The 17,757-nt window shown below is 40.9% G+C and overlaps 1 protein-coding gene across 3 annotated transcripts in view; it reads left to right on the top strand.

The window, feature by feature from the left end:
* LOC138761738 (dynein regulatory complex protein 11-like) overlaps positions 1-17,757 on the top strand; it is a 320,096-nt gene that overhangs the window by 53,139 nt on the left and 249,200 nt on the right. For all 3 annotated transcript variants that reach the window (XM_069934395.1, XM_069934394.1, XM_069934396.1), the window contains exon 8: positions 8,475-8,597. In XM_069934395.1, the coding sequence (XP_069790496.1) occupies positions 8,475-8,597 (123 nt within the window). The remainder of the gene's footprint in view (positions 1-8,474; positions 8,598-17,757) is intronic.

Genomic DNA, 17,757 nt, shown 5'->3' with positions numbered 1-17,757 from the left:
ACCTGAGTGTAAAGCCCTGCAAAAGCTAGTGGACAGACCCAGTATATCATAGGCAAAACTCTCTCCACCATTGAGAATATCTACATGGAACGCTACTGTCAGAGAGCAGGGATCAACACCAACCAGGACATGCTCTGTTCTTGCTGCTGCCATCATGAAAGAGGTACTGTATAGGTGCCACAAGACTCCTACCACCAGCTTCAGGAACAGATGCTACTCCTAAACACAAACTCCATCATGCTCTCATTTAAGGAATCTTACTTTGTACTTATTGCTCGTGTGTGTGTGTGTGTGTGTGTGTGTGTGTGTGTGTGTACAAATAAATAAATAAATGTTATTTTGTGTACTTGAGAGTCTCAGGTGGTTAGTGTGAACAGTTCCTTTAGTCGTTCAACATTCTCACGGCCCATGGAAAGAAGCTGTTCCTCAGCCTGGTGGTGCTGGCTCTGATACTCCTGCATCTCTTCCCCAATGGGAACACATGAAAGATGCTGTGTGCAGGGTGGAAAGGGTCCTCAATAATTTTGCCTACCCACTTCAAATAATAACCCCAACAGATCACATTGACAGGGGGCTGGGACACTCAGTTATCCTCCCTGCCACTCGTATGGTCCTATGGATTGACCTCTGATCCATTTCTCTGCAGCAATTGTACCACACTGTGATGCAGCCATCCAAGATGCTCTCAACAGAGATCTTATAGAAGGATAACATAATGGTGGCTGGTAACCTTGCCTGCTTCAGTCTTATCAGGGTGCGGTCACTTTTGTGCCTTCCTGACAAGTGAGGATATGCAAAACACCAAAATGCAAGGCCCTCAGAAATTAGTGCTGCATCACACCCAAAGGCCCAGGCTCCATGAGTACCAATGAAAAGGATGCACGTTTCCCCAGACAAGTATAGCTCCATGACAACCACCTGCTGTTTTTACCATCAACGCTGGGGTTCTAGAGGTCACCGCTGCTGACCACCTTGCACTTTTCCAGAAAATATATATATATTGTTAGGTCTGCTTTGTTCATGAATGAGTGAGTCAGACACCAGACTGAGTCAAAATCAAGGTTCTTTGTTCTTTATTACCAGATTGTAACACTTGCAACTAACAGTGTTAGTTGGAGAAGGCGCATTCTGCTGTTATCAGCAAGTGGTGTTTTTTTTATACCTCAGGATACGTACTTAGTAAATTATCATACCATGACATTGTCCAATGAATAAACTGTTGCTACCCTTCTCTGTTAGTCTGCTGCACATCATTCTTGTTAGTGCAAAGCTTATCTTGAGTGTACAAGGTCACATCTGCATTCTGTTACTTCTTAGTGCTGGGTGACTCCTTCTCCGGTCCCATCTCATGATGTTTTTACCTTACAATATCTCTCTTTGCTTGCTTGAATACATTTTTTTTTGCAGTATTGACAAGTAGAAATTCTGCCAGGCCTGCAAGTAAAAGAATCTTGGGGTTGTATGTGATGCCATGTATATTTTCTAACAATAAATTTGAACTTTGAGATGAAAATGTATGTGGCTTATTTGCATGTTTGTAGATAATAGTGAAGTTTCTAGTTTTCTAGATGGTGAAGACCATTGCCAAAGATGGCAGCAGGATCTTGATCAGTTGTACAAGTGGGCAGAAGAATGGTTGACAGTGTAGCAGCTCACTGGAGGTTCTGAGTGACATCATGACATCACAATGCAATGATGTCATTTGGAATGTGTCGTGTTTTAGAAGCTGCAGGTGACTGAGTAATGACTTTTACTGAACTTTGACTCGACCACGTCCGATCATTTTCTTGATCTTCATTTTACACTGCGACGTGGTTGCTACATTGGTGACCGTGACGGGCCTAAACAGATTTTGGACCCAACATGGACAATGTAGCGGTTTCACTTAAACTGCCTGTCATTTGGACATTCAACCTGAAGTTTGGTTCAGACAGGCTGAGGTGCAGTTCCACATTCGCAAGATAGAAGTGGAGGCCACTAAGTACGATCATGTGGTAAGCACCCTCAACCAGGACATGGCTGGTCGAGTAGTGGATTTCCTTCAGGACCTGCCAGCTCTTACGAAGCCCTAAAAGCCCTCCTTCTCCAGATTTATGGTCTTTCATGGTGCAAGCAAGCTGCATGGCTCCTCCATATTGATGGCCTGGCAGATGGTGCCCCTTCAGAGTGATGAATGACATGTTGGTCATTTTAGTTCAGGGCAGATGACCATAGACCTTGCTTTCTTTTCAAGCAGTTGTTTTTAGAGCACATTCCAGAAGACATTCGCCTCATGTTGGTTGACGAGAACCTTGATAACCCTCAAACAGTGGCTACCCGTGCAAAACACCAAAATGCAAGGCCCTCAGAAATTAGTGCTGCATCACACCCAAAGGCCCAGGCTCCACGAGTACCAATGAAAAGGATGCACGTTTCCCCAGACAAGTATGACTCCATGACAACCACCTGCTGTTTTTACCATCAACGCTGGGGTTCTAGAGGTCACCACTGCTGACCACCTTGCACTTTTCCAGAAAAATGCCATGGCCAATTGTCACTAATGGCTACAGCGGATGGCCACCATAACAGCCTACTCTGTCTGGAATGAACTCTCCCAGCGCACATTTCTAGTCAACATGGGTGCAGAGGTTAGTGTCCTTCCTCCTTCGGGCTTTGACGCCTGTGCCAGGACTCACTGCAGTGAATAACAGTTCACTCTAACACAGTTGCTACAATGGAATGTAACATAGAAATACGAGGTGTACCATTTTGGGAGGTTTATGGTGCCTAGGACCTACACAGTGAATGTACGGGATTTGGGAAGAGTGGTGGAGCAGAGGGACCAAGGAGTACAGGTACATTGTACCTTAAAAGTGGTGTAACAGACAAATCCGGTGGTCAAAAATGCTTTTAGCACATTGGTGCATATTAATCAGAGTACTGTATTGCCTTTAAAGTTGGGAGGTCTTGTTGCAGTTGTGATCTTGGTGAGGTCCCATTTGGAGAATAGTGTTCTGTTTTAGTCACTGTGCTTAAGGAAAGATGTCAAGCTGAAAAGGATGCAGAGAAGATTTGAGGATGTTGCCAAGTCTTGGGGGCCTGAGTTAATGGAAGAGGATAAGCAGGTTAGGGTTTTTATTGCTGAGAATGGAGGAGGATAAGGGGTGTACAAAATCATGAGAGGTTTGGTGAATGCAGAGGATTTTTCCCAGAGTAGGGGAATTAGTAACCAGAGGACATGGGTTAAAGCAGAGTGGGGGAGATTTAATAGGAAACCGAAGGATAACTTTTTTACACAGAGGGTGGAGGGTTTGAAATGGGCTGCTGGAGGAGGTGGTTAAGACACGTACTATTACAATGTTTAAGAAAAAATTGAATAGATACATGAATGGAAGCAGTTCATAGAGAGATGGGCTATACAGGTGGGACTTGTGTGGCTGGGCCATTTTGTTTGGAATGGGCAAATTGGGTTGAAGGCTTATTTCTTTCTCTATGAATCTGACTGCAAGCGATTTACTGCTTTACTTTGTAGCTCACCCTCAGCCCTAAAGCAAAACAGCTTGTGGAATGCAATACTCTTTCATTAACTGCACTGGCAGTAACTTTCACTGCTGAAACTGATTTCTGGGTGTTTCTGAAGCTTTGCACCTGTCTTGCCAATGCTTTGCTAAGCATCTTGATAAATCAAAAGATGCAGTGGATGCAACAGGATCTTTATTCTATATTTAAGAATTTAAGCACTCCACCCTAAGTGCTATTGGACTGTTCATTTCAAGCCCAATGAAGTTGTTACTTTGTGAGTTAAGACCACTAAATTATAAATGCAAGTTTAGTCATGCAGCACGCTTACAGACCCTTTTGGCCCAAGAGCCCATGCTGCCCAATTACATGCAATTGACTTGGTAAGTTTTCAAGGGTGGGAGGAAACTGGAGCACCCTGCAGATACTGGGAGAATGTGCAAGCTCCTTATAGACACCATGGGATTTGAACCCCAGTCCCAATCGCTGGCACTGTAAAAGTGCTGCGCTAACCCATGAAGGTTTATCACGAAGTCTGCAGAATTGTAAATATCATCTTGTGTTCTTCAGAGCTTTTCCTGTCACATTCATCCAGTTAGGCTTGGATCAAAGAACATGGGAACAGAATTAGAATTTAATTAGTGGCAAGGTATGCATACTATTGTGGGTACAAGACAAAGCTTGGAAGAATTGCAGGTAACAATTCATTCCTCCTTGATGAGCTTGATGCTTTTTGCACTCACTTTGAACAGGAGGCCAGTGTGTCAGCATCACAGTCAACATCTTTCTAGACCTCACTGTCTGCACTGAAGGTCATGAAAGCACTCTTCTGATCAGCCTTCCACAGAGTGGACCTGCTAAAAGCATCTGATCCAGATGGAGTCCTTGGACATGAGAACCTGGAGGGAATATTCTCTGTGTCTCAATCTGAAGAACAAAGAGAAACAAGACAATGATGGTTGCCCAGTGGCTTTGTGAAGCATCCCTATGAAGTGCTTTGAAAGGTTGGCCATGACCGACATTAACTCCAGTCTCACAAGCAGCCTTGACTTCCTACAATTTGCCCACTATTGCAACAGGTCTATGTCAGATACTGTTTTCCTGGCCTTGCATTCTACCTTGGATACCCAAGGATACTTGTTGATTGATGTTTGCTCTACTTTGAACACCACAGTTCCAAACAAACTCATTCCCCAGCTCTGAGATATAGGTTTCTGTGCTCTTTTCCATTTCCCCGCCCCCCACCCCCCCCTCCCTACTGCTTGCATTTGTTGATCAGGATTGGTGACAAACTCTCCCTTATGATAATCCTGGATTCTGGTGCCCTGCAAGCATCTGAACTTGGATCCTTACTGTACGACGTGCATATTCGTGACCTAGTCATATGGTCAAACATTGGTCTAACTCTATCTACAAGTTTCCAGATGATTGCACTGTCATGAGCTGAATTTCAAACCACAACAAAATGGTGTAAAAGAAGGAGAACACATCATGCTGAGGGGAAAGCAACTTGATGGTATGGTTAATGTAGTACAAGCACACCGTACAATGGTATTACAGCACCAATGACCTGGATTCTAATCCAGCACTATAAGGAGTTTGTACGCTCTCCCATGTCTGCATGAGTTTCCTCCAGATGCTCCAGTTTCCTCTCATGTTCCAAATCCATCTGGGATTTGTAAGTTAATTGGTTACGTGGATGTATTTTGGTGGCATGAACTTGTGGGCAGGAAGGGCCTGTTACCATGCTACATCTCTGAATTAAAAAAAAATTAACCCTCTCCCTCAAGTGTCAGCAAAACAAAGGAAATGGCTGTTGACTTCATGAAACTTTGAAGAGTAGATATCCCTGTATATATCAACAGTGCTGAGGTGGTGGCAAACTTCAAGTTCTTGGGAATATGTATCACCAACACCTCTCCACATCAGTATTACAACCAAGACTCCACTTTCTCACAAGCTTTAGGAATTTGGTCATTTCTCTGAAGTCTCCTCCCAACTTTCACAGATGCATCACAGAAAGTATCATGTCTGAATGCATCACAGCTTGGTACAGGAATTGTTCTGTCCAAAATCACAGGAAATAACACAAAGTTGTGTGCCCAGCTCTAGCCATCATTATCCAATCTCTCCTCATACTTGCAGCCTCCATTCCAGACACACACTCTCTGTTGCTAGCACATTCTTCCTATCATGTGGCAACCAGAACCTTTTATAATAATTCAAATCTAACTAATTGGTGCAGCTACAACATCTCTTGTACTCAATGCATTGGCTGGTGAAGACAAGCATATAGAATGTCTTCTTTCTCTAACCTGTCCATCTGTGTTGCTACTTTCAGTGACCCATAGACTTGTACGCCAAGGTTTCTCTCTACTTCAAACCTCCTAAGGTTCCTGCCATTTCTCTATGTTGCACCTGTCTACAACATTTCATAAATGCCCTTGACAAATTATAGTGGTGTGAAGAAAGAACTGGACCAAGTCAACTGAAAAAGTAAACTAGTAGGAGGAACAGAGCAGGATTGGAAGATATTTTTGCAAATATTAAAAAGCATACAGGATAGATATATTCCTAGAAAAAGAAAAGTAGTCAAAGGAAAGATGGCTAACAAAAGGAGTTGAGGCCAAGAGGAGAGCATATAAGGTAGCTAAAACTAGTGGGAAATCAGAGGACTGAGATTCCTTTAAAAACTTACAGAAAGAAATAAAGAAAGTCATAAGGAATGAAAAGATGAGTTATGAAAGGAGATTGGCAAACCAAATAAAAAAGATAGTGTTTTTTTAAACATGTAAAGAATAAAAGAGAGACACATGTTGACATTAGGACTGATAGAAAACGATGCTGGTGAATTATAATGGGTTACAAAGATATGGCAGAAGAATTAAATCAATATTTTACATCTGTATTCACGGTGGGAGACATTAGTAATATTCCTGGCAAACAAAAGCTTCAGGGAGTAGAGTTAGATACAGTCAAGTTTACTAGAGAAATTATGCTCAGTAAATTGAATGGATTAAAGACAGATAAGTCTCCTGGACTGGATAAAGTACACCCGCGGGTTTTGAAAGAAGTGGCTTTGGAGATTGTAGATCATTGGTGACTACCAGAAATCTTGATCTCTGGCATGGTTCCAGGGCATTGGAAGGTTGCAAATGTGGTTCCGTTATACAAGAAAGGTAGGAGGCAGAAAAAGGGAACTATAGACCTACAAGTCTGACGTCAGTGGTGGGGAAGATATTAGAGTCAATCCTCAAGGATGAAGTTATGAAATACCTGGAGATGCATGATGGGATAGGTCTTAGTCAGCATGGTGAAATACCTGGAGATGCATGACAGGATAGGTCTTAGTCAGCATGGTCTTTTTAAGGGTAGATCTTGCCTGACCAACCTATTAGAGTTTTTTGATGAAATCTCAGGTAGGACAAACCAAGGGGAGGCTGTGGATCTTATTTACTTGGATTTTCAATAAGGTGCCACATGCTAGGCTGATAAATACCATGGAATTATAGGGATGCTATTAGATTGGATAGACAATTGGCTGATAGGCAGAAAACAAAGAGTTGAAATTAAGGGATCCCGTTCAGAATGGCTGCCTGTAACGAGGTGTTCCGCAGGGGTCGGTCCTGGGGCCGCTGCTGTTTACAATTTATATTAACAATTTGGATTGTGGACATTTGGCCAGATTTGCAGATGACACCAAGATAGGTGAACGAGGAGGAATTGTTGAAGAAACCATAAAATTGCAGAGGGATATAGACAGATTGGGAGACTAGGCAAATATGTGGCAGATGAAGTACAATGTTGAGAAATGTTCGGTTCTACATTTTGACAGTGGAAATAAACAGGCAGAGTACTATCTGGATGGGGAGAAAATTCAATCCTTGGAGGTGCAAAGAGACCTGGGTGTCTTTGTGCAGAATAATCTAAAAGTTAATGCCCAGATAAGATTGGTAGTGAAGAAGGCCAATGCTATGCTAGCGTTCATTTTGCGAGGTATTGTGTTTAAGAGTAGAGAGGTGTTAATGAGGCTCTATGGTGAGACCCCATATGGAGTACTGTGTGCAGTTTTGGGCCCTCTATCTTAGAAAAGATGTGATGTTGTTGGAAAGGGTGCAGAGGAGATGTACCAGGATGATTCCTGGAATGCAGGGGCTGGAGTATGGGGAGCGTTTGGCAGCTCTAGGATTGTACTCGGAGAATAGGAGAGTGACATAGAGACATTTCGTATATTGAAAGGTTTTGACAGAGTGAATGTGGATAAGATGTTTCCCTTGGTGGGTGAGTCAACGACAAGGGGTCATAGTCTTAAAATTAGAAGTTGTCCAATTAAAACAGAGAGGAGGAAGAATTTCTATAGTCAGAGGGTCGTAGATCTGTGGAACTCACTGCCACAAAAAGCAGTGGAGTCCAGATTACGGGGAGTATTTAAAGAGGAAATGGATAGGTATCTCATTAGTAAGGGTATTCAAGGAATAAGGGGAAAAGGTTGGTAATTGGAACTAGATGTGAGTTTAGCTTAGTGCATAGTCATGGAACAGACCCGATGGGCCTAGTGGCTTGCTTTGGTTCCTTTATCTTGTGATCTTGTGATAATATCATCACAGGCTAAGTGTATTTGCTTGTTTGTAGGTATGCAAAAAATGGGAGGGGGGGGGAAAACAGGATTGTTTTCGAATATTTTTTCATGATCATATAAAATGAATTTTTCTTTTGGGAAACACCTAATTTTCACAGCTGCCGAACAAAATCCATGATCTATTCATTTTGTTCAAGCATACTTTCTGATTATCACTTTACACAAATAATACTGCCTATATTTCAGTTGTTTTGGTTTGGAGTGGAAGTGTCTATTTACAATACATCATGGTTTAAAAACCTCATTCCCAAGTTCAAATATAAGACAAAAGGATATGAATTTTCTTGTAGCTCCATGATATATACCAATGCAAAAATAGCATTAACTTTCTCCACAGGTCCTTCAAGAACTTGCTGCACAAGAAGAAAAGAAGAAACAGAAGAATAAAGAAAAGAAAGACCAAAAGAGTGATAAAGACAAAAAGGAAAAGAAAAAGAAGAAAGAAAAAACTGTAAAAGAGGTATTGTAACAAATTTTAGCTTTGGCTTCAATGTTTTCTTGGGTTCTTGTCCATAAGTGGTTTCTGTCTCACTTTATTGATAATAGGACCTAGAACAATGTAGCACAGGATCAAGCCCTTCAGCTCGTGAGTCTGTGCTGAACATGTTGTCCAAATCGATGTAAAACTCTGATATTTGCACTTCACACACACATTATATCAAGAAAAGTGTTTTCTTGCAAAAGACATGTCATGAACTCTTGTCCTTTCTTAATAGCCTGCTCTGAGCTCATTCCTCCAGGGCTCTGTCAAATTATAGTTTCCTAACACTTACAGATGACTTGTTTTCCTTCTTGACTAAGTTCATGACTTCACACATCATCCAAGACTCTCATTCTTGACTTGTTCTCCTTGTCCTTCCTTTTCTATGGAACATGCTAATGCTGGACTCTAATCAATTGGCCACATCTCAGCTGTGAGCTTGTCCAATAACAGCTATTCCTAACTAACTCCTCTCAACTCCTGAGATGAAGTGGACTTTATCCACTTTACTACCAACTTCCACCCTGACCTCAAATTCACTTGTTCCATCTCTAGCAACACTCTCCTTTTCCTCACTCTCTGTCTCCATATTGGGTGACACACTTGACAGATTTATTCTATAAACCCACTAACTCCCACTGCTGCCATAACTACACCTCTTCATACCCTGTCCCTTGTAAGGATTCCATTCCATTCTTTCAATTACTTTATCACATCTGCTCCCAGGATGAGGACTTTCGTGATAGATTATCAGAGATGTCTTCTTCAAACATTTGAGGCCCCAAACAGTCCTTCCAAGTGAAGCAGCAAGAGTTATCTACTGCCTCCGGTGTTCCTACATTAGAGAGAGTGGACACAGACTGGGAGATCACTTTGTTGAGCACCTCGGCTCTGTCCGCCGCAATAGTGTGTATCTCCTAGAGGCCACCTTCTACCACCATCAACTCAACCCTCACCTGCTTATCCTCCATATCTGCCCTGGCTCCCTCTGCCCCCATGCTCGAGGACAGGATTCCCTATCACCTACTACCCCACCAGCCTCTGTGTCTAATGTATCCTTCTCTGCCATTTCTTCCACCTACTATGTGATCCTACAACTAAACACGTTTTCCACTTTCCGCAGGGACTGCTTCGTCAGTGACTCCCTTGTTCACTACTTCCTCCCCACCAATTGCCCCTACCTATGATATTGCAGGATTTGCTCTACTTGTGCCCAGACATCCTTCCTCACCACTATTTGAGGCCCCAAACAGTCCTTCCAAGTGAAGCAGGATTTCACTTGTGAATTTGCAAGAATTATCTATTGTCTCCGGTGATCCTACATTAGAGAGAATGGACACAGACTGGGAGATCACTTTGTTGAGCACCTCGGCTCTGTCCGCCACAATAGTGTGTATCTCCTAGAGGCCACCCATTTCAATTCTCTGTCCCATTCCCTTGCTGACATGTCTGTGCATGGTCTCATGTGCTGCAGACTGATTCCACCCGCAAATTGGAGAAACAGCACCTTATCTTCTGTCTGGACACTCTTCAACCAGATGGCATTAACTTCCCCAGTTTCTGTTAAAAATTCTCCTTCCCCAACAATATGCCTCACATTATAATAAATGCACTTTAGCCCATCAATCTTGCCGTGACCATTCACCTATTTTCCCTTTCAGGCTTGCTCTAATATCTGCCATCCCCTCACCTCCACTTGTTGCCTTTCTACTCACATTTCCACCTCTGTGGCACTTTAGTGCACACTTTCTCCATTAGTACCAGCCATCCTCTTTAGTCCCTCTCCAATTCTGGTGTGATCTTTCCCTCTGGTACAGATCCGTTTCAGCACCAGTGATCGGGACCATGGTTTGAATCCCACGTCCATTCAAAATGTACCGGGGGTGTAGGTTAGTTGGGTGGCATGGGCTTGTGGGCTGAAATGGCCTGTTATTATGCTGCATGTCTAAATTTTATTTTTTTAAATTTAATTCCATGTAATGGTTCAATATCTGAATGTCTCCCTCCTCCACCAATTCCTTAGCCACACATTAAACTGCACTATCTTTCTGTTTGTTGCTTCATTTATTGATCAGTGAAGTCCACTATCTACATTGGCATTCCAATTGTTAAACTAGATATAACAGTGGAGCCAGTGCAAATCACTGCGGCACCCCACTGGTCACAGGCCTCCAATCAGAAAAGCAACCCTGCACCACTACTTCCTGACTGATTCTGATTTCAGGTTTATTGTCCAAGTACGTGCATGACATGACATACCACCCTGAGATTCGTTTTTTCTCTCAGTGAGTCAGAATTGCATGTAAATAAATAAAATTTCAGCAATCTGTGCAATCCAGGAAGAAGAAAAAAACTCAATAATATGCAAAACTAAGAGTCCTTTAATGAGTCCCTGATTGAGTTTGTTTTTGAGTGGTCTGATAGTGGGGTGGGGGGGGGGGCGGAGCAGTTGTTCCTGAACATCGTGGTGTGAATTTTTTGGCACCTATACCTCTCTTCTGATGGTGGGAGTGAGAACCGAGTGTGTGCTGGATGGTATGGATCCTTGATGAATGCTGCTGCTCTCTGAAAAACAATATTCCCTGTAGATATTGTCGATGGTGGGGAGGGTTTTGCCTGTGACGTCCTGGGCTGTGTCTTCTACCTTTGGCACAGCTTTCAGGTGTATTTCCCCATACCAGATTGTGATGCAGCTAGCCAGCACACTTTCCACCAAGCCAGATTTGAAATCTGTTGCCAGCTCATTTTGGATGCCATGTGATCTCAGCTTTCAGACTAACTGGTCACGCATGACTTGTCAAAGCACTTGCTCAAGTCCATATAGACAATGTCACTGCCCTGTTCTCATTAATTTTCTTGATAACATTCTCAGAAAATCATTAGGTACTATTATGTTTCATATAATTTGAAGAGGGTGTTCTATCTTTTCCAGGAGTTTCTCCAATTATTCAACCTTTCACTTTAGACAGGGCTCTCTGATGCCATACTCAATCAAATGCTGCCTTGATGTCAAGGAGTATTGTTCTCATTTTACTCACTCTGGAGTTGCATTAAAGATGCAACATTACAGCACATCACAAGCCCTTCAACCAACAATGCTCCACATTTTGCAAACCTACTCAACAACAATCTAATTTTTCCCTCTATTTTTCTTGCATCCGTGTGCTTATTGAAGAGTCTTTTCCAATTGTATCAGCTTTTATCACCACCTTGGCAATGCATTCCAGGAATTCCAGTTTGACCACTCTCAGCTGATGATCCACTTGGAGAAAGTACTGAGAATAGCAAAGATGCAGAGTGAAGTCTGTGGAGAGACATCAGTGACGATCGCTCAAGTGTTTGGTAGTATGATTACTGACCAAACTAGCCAAATGCGAGGGATTTTTGGTGCTAGAATAAATCTATGACAGGAAGTGAGGGAACCAACAAGAGGAAATAACCTATACTGCTGCAGATGCATCTGTCCACGACAATCTCTGTTGGAGTGATCTCTCAGACCTCGTGGAGATAAAATCCTATACTCGCAGTGAAAATACACTTCATGTAGTTGAGCAACGTGACACCAGACCAAAAGGGGCAGTCAGCGAAGACATCACGCAGTTCAGGATTGGGCATGCCTGAGGCACATCAGGCCATCATCAACAGTGGAACTGTGCTCGGACATATTCTGCAGCCACATCCCTGGCATATCCCCAAACCAGGGAATTCACTCCGGATCAATGAAGAATGCAGGAGGGTACAACAGGAGGAACACTAAGAAAACCTCAGGACAAGGTGTCAACCTGGTGAAGCTGCATGACAGGACCACATGCATGGCAAACCGTATGCCATCAACAGAACTGAGCAATTCCACAATGTAAGCTCTTTATTCCTGCCACATCCAGTCATGACTGGTAGTGGACACTGATATAGCTCCCTGGAGGAGGAGAAGGCTCCACAAATGTTCTCGTTCTCACTGATGGGGGAGCCCAGCACATCAGTGTGAAAAGGAAAGCTGAAGCATCTGCAAGAGCTTTCATCCAGAGGTGCTGTGACAGAAAATGGATATGTTTGAGGAATGGTTTGTTAGTGTAGGTCACATACAAACACTTTAAAACAGATCTTATTTAAAATACTGGAGCTCTGCTAATGCTAAACATATCGGGGCCTCAGAGCCTTTGTAAGAGCTTTGGAAAGTGCCCAAGACACTTCACTAATGGATTGTTGTTTACAAAAAGGCAACGGATGAAAGAGCTTGTTGGAGCCGCATATTGTCTGGAAGGGAACTTGCTGTTCTAAATGGGTCATGTGGTTTTGCAAGCAGAGAGAGTCAAACAGTCTTTTTTTTCTTGGATAGAGAGAGAGAGAGAGAGAGAGAAAGTGATCACTTCTACATTGTTACAGTCAGCAACAGCAGCTTGGACTGGAACAGGACAAGCTGGCAAACTTGTGGAAAACCCCATTTGGAAGATGGGTTGTGAGTTCTTAGTTCAGCCTGATCAAAGCCCTTGTTGTTCATGCAAGAGGAGAGGACTGGCTGTATAATGTTTCACTTGAAATGAGAAACAAAAAGGATCTCTGTTGTGACCTGAAAGAAAGAGGTTATCATCTGGAGAATCCTGAGCGGGCAGATTTCTTCAACAAAGCACTGAAATGGCTGATGGAAGTAAATCTACAACAAATCTCTCTCTGAAAATCAGCAAGAATCTTTCTGAGCGGTAACCATTTACCTTTCAAGCACCAAAGCCTGTGAACATAAATGTTAAATTCTGTGCACAGTCTAAAAATTGCCTGCAACCAATGAACTTGGAGGAATAAAAAGTGAGATTGGACTGTGAATCAAAGAACTTTTCTGAACTTATACACACATTATATACACATGCGCTTAGAATTCGAAGGGGGTTAAATTAGGTTAGTTAAGTTGATAGTGATAAGTTAAAGTGTGATTCTGTTTTCATGTTTAAGGATAATTAAAAGTAATTTTTGTTTAAGTCACCATTTGTCTTGGTGAATATCTATTGCTGATAGATTTTTGGGTCCTCTGGGCTCATAACAGCGCCATCGATGATCCATCCTTGGTCTCCTCCAGTGATCCTCGGCGTGATAGATGTCAGTCATTGGTTCACTCCTTGTGATAGAGAAACAGTTCTAAAGGGATTAGTTCAGCAAAGACTCTAGGGCCTGACAACATTTGGACATTGTAATGTGCGTCGAAAGAACCAAAGACTTGTTGATCCAAACCAAAGCTTTTATTAACTAAAAGACTGGCGCATATCACAAGTAGGTCAACCAGACCAGAATGACCTGGTCTGGCTAGGAGCAATCCTTTAAGACGTGCCAGTAGGTGTGGCTACGCTCTCAGCCAATCACAGTCATCCTACACTACCATCTGTATATATGTACATATACACATTGATGATAGAATCTGTACTATCACAGACATTGTACTGAAGATTATTGGAACATAGAAATCTACAGCACAATACAGGCCTTTTGGCTAACAATGTTATGCTGGCATAATAACCTACTCTACCAACTGCTTAGAATTTCTGTATAACCCTCAATTTTTCACTGTTCCATGTACTTATCTAATAGTCTCTTAAAAGATCCTATTGTACCTGTCGCCACCACTGTTGCCGACAACACATTCCATGCACCCACCACTTGTGTAGAAAAAAAATTACCTCTTGAATATCCCCTGTACCCACTCCCAGCACCTTAAAACTATGCCCCCAAGTATTGGCCATTTCAGCCATGGGAAAAATCCTCTGCCCACCCACATAATCAATGCCTCTCATCTTCCACACCTCCATCAAGTCACCCTTTATTCTCAGTCACTCCAAGGAAAAATAACCAAGTTCACTCAACCTGTCTTTATAAGTCATGGCCTTCAATCTAGGCAGCATTCTTGTAAATCTCCTATGCACCCTCTCTATAGCATCTACATCATTCCTGTAATGAGGTGACCATAACTGAGTACAATATCCCAAATGAGGTCCAACCAAGGTCTTGTATAGTTAGAACATTACGTCGCTGCTCTTGAAGTTACTGAAGGCTAACACACCATATATCTTCTTAACAGCATCATCATGTGCAGCAGCTTTGAGTGTCCTACAGGCATGGACCTCAAGATCTCTCCATTCATCTGCACTGCTCTCATTATCATTGTATTCTACCTTCAAATCTGACCTACAGAAATGAGCCACTTTATACTTTTCTGATTTGAACTCCATATGCCATTTCTCTGCCCAGTTCGACATCCTATCAATGTCACTTTCTAATCTCTGGCCACCCTCCACATTATCCACAACACCACCCATTTTTGTGTCATCTGCAAAGTTAGTGATCCATCCTTCCATTTATTTATCCAGGTATCCAGATCATTTATAAAAATCACAGATTCTTGCAGAACATCATGATTCACTGAATGTGAACCACATACAAATGCACTCCAGGACTTTCTGCACCCTTGTCCAAGCTGTTCCAGTACATTTACAACATTGGCATCCATCCAATAGTGTGGAAATTTGCCCAGATTCATTATGTCCACATGAAGCAGGACAAATCCAATTCTGTAAACTATTGCTCGATTAATCTCCTCTCAATCATCAGCAAAATAATATACATTTTTAAAATATTTTGTTTCATTTTCCATAAATATATTCACACAATATTTAACTTTTTATACACAAAGTATATTAAATATTTACAAAATTCTCCCTGCCCTCCCCCAAATACAAAAGTATAACTTCACGTACCATCAGAGCTCTCATTTTTCACAATTCTTTTTTGACAATATTACATCGTTACATACATTGAGGGATCAAATTTATAACTGGAAGGATTACTTTTTTTGAATACTTAATTTTATGTTTTCATACATGTGGCATCCATCATGTTACACAAATTGATCCTGGCTACAAACAAAAGAATTATACCCCATCCCCTTAACAAACCCTCCCTAACTTCAACCCCCAAAAGCAAAATCAACAAATAGTGCTTACATATTTTCATATTATATAGTAACATGAAAAGAAAAGAATCTAGAAAGAACTACTGGATTGTACTAGGATAGGTTATGGGGCACCAAGAACTTTGTTTGACAAACAAGTATCTTAACTCAAGTATCTTACAGGTGGTGTCGTAGTATCCAGCGTTCAGAAGAGATTAAAATTAAACAACAAAACCTATATTTTGCATATATGGGCTCCATATTTCTAAATATATTTATTCCTCAAATTATGTATTTTTTTCTAATGGAATACACTTTTGAATTTCTGCATATAATCTATCTATGCCGAAACACAAATCTGATTTCCAAGTAACTACAATACACTTTCTTGCCACTGCCAATACTAAATTTACAAATTTCTTTTTCACATTCCCTAATAAGAATAGGCCAGGGTTTTGTGCGTATGAAATACCAGTGATTTGTTGTAATAGTACCCTACTTTTACTCAAAATGTCTCACTTTCAGACAAATCTACGTAGAGTGCAGAAAAGTACTTTCTATACCACACCTAAAACACTTATTTGATAAATCCTATTTTATTTTATGCAACTTGTATGGTGTGATATATTATTGATGCATAAAGTTATACTATAGTAATCTATATTGTACATTGATTGTATTTGTCATACAATCTCTACACAAGTCCATCCATGTGTGATCATCTATAATATTCAAATCCTCTTCCCATTTTTGTTTAGATTTATAAAACCCACGTTTAGGAGTTGTACTTTGCAACAAAATATACATTGCAGAAAGAAATTTCTGTACAGTCCCTCATCCAATAAGAGTTTCCACTTCACTTCAAGAGGGCAATAATCTCTCTGATTCCAGTTTATCTCTTAAAAATATTTTTATTTGAAAATAGCAAAAAGTGTATATTTAGATATTCCATATTTATTTCTCATTTGAGTAAAGGACATTAACTCCTGGTTCATAACAATCCTCAATGGCTCTACTTCCTTCAGCAGACCATCATTTCAAAAACTGGTTGTCTCGCTAGAAAGGTATCAAACTATTCTGGAACAAATGAGTTTTAGGTGATGAACCTCTTTTTGTTCCAATTTTCCCATCTATCTTACCCCAAATACCCCAAATATTCCCCAAATAAAGGTGTGTCTTTAATTCCTGTCACCAGTCTTGAATTCCATTTATAGATAAAAACTGCAGCTGATTTTTCTCCTATTTTTCCTAATTCTATATCGGCCAACGCTGGCATGGTCTCTGCCTCGGAAAAGGATGCAATATAATGTAGCTGCCCTATAATAATTGTTGAAGGTTGGAAGTTGCATTCCTCCCATTTCATATTTCCACATTAATTTCTACATCGATACTCAAGATGTTTTACCATTCTATATAAATTTTCTCACCCATTTATTAAGTTCCATAAAAAAAATTCTGAGGATTTAAATCAGTAATGTCTGAAAAATATATTGAATTCTTGGAAAAATATTAATCTTTATACAGTTGACTCTCCCTATTAAGGTAATATGTAATGTCATCCATTTTTTTCAGATCTTCCTCAACTTTATGTAGCAACAGTAAATAATTCAATTTGTATAAATTCTTCAAATTATCATCTGTCCTAACCCCTAGATATTTGATCCCATTTTTCGAATATTTAAATTGAGTATTTCTTAGACATTGCATATAGGCTCCTTTAGTAAAGGGCAGAACTTCACTTTTATTGCAATTTATTTTATATCCTAAAACTTGTCCATATTTTTCCAACCTAAAATGTAATTGCCTTAAGGATGATTCAGGCTCAGTCAAATAAATCAATATGTTATCTGCAAACAAACTAATTTTGTTCTTTATGACCAACTCTGACCCTTTAATGGACACATATCATCTAATTATCTCTGCAAGAGGTTAAATTGCTAACACAAATAATACTGGTGACAAATTACATCTTTGTTTACTACTCCTTTTAAGTGAAATATGGCAGAAATTTGCCCATTGGTTACTACTTTAGCCTTTGGGCTAGTGTACAATGCTTTAATCCAGTTAATAAAGGATGGTCCAAGTCCAAATTTTTCTAACACCCTAAATAAAAGTGCCATTCCAATCTGTCAAATACCTTTTCTGCATCTAATGCTACAGCCACTCTTAAATCTCTTTTTTTTGTGCTGAATGGCTAATACTCAACAA

The sequence above is a fragment of the Narcine bancroftii genome, chromosome 4, assembly GCF_036971445.1.
Source record: "Narcine bancroftii isolate sNarBan1 chromosome 4, sNarBan1.hap1, whole genome shotgun sequence".
In the NCBI taxonomy this organism is placed as follows: domain Eukaryota; kingdom Metazoa; phylum Chordata; class Chondrichthyes; order Torpediniformes; family Narcinidae; genus Narcine; species Narcine bancroftii.
The sequence above is the reverse complement of the archived record's forward strand: the minus strand, read 5'-3'. Positions and strand labels throughout refer to the sequence as shown.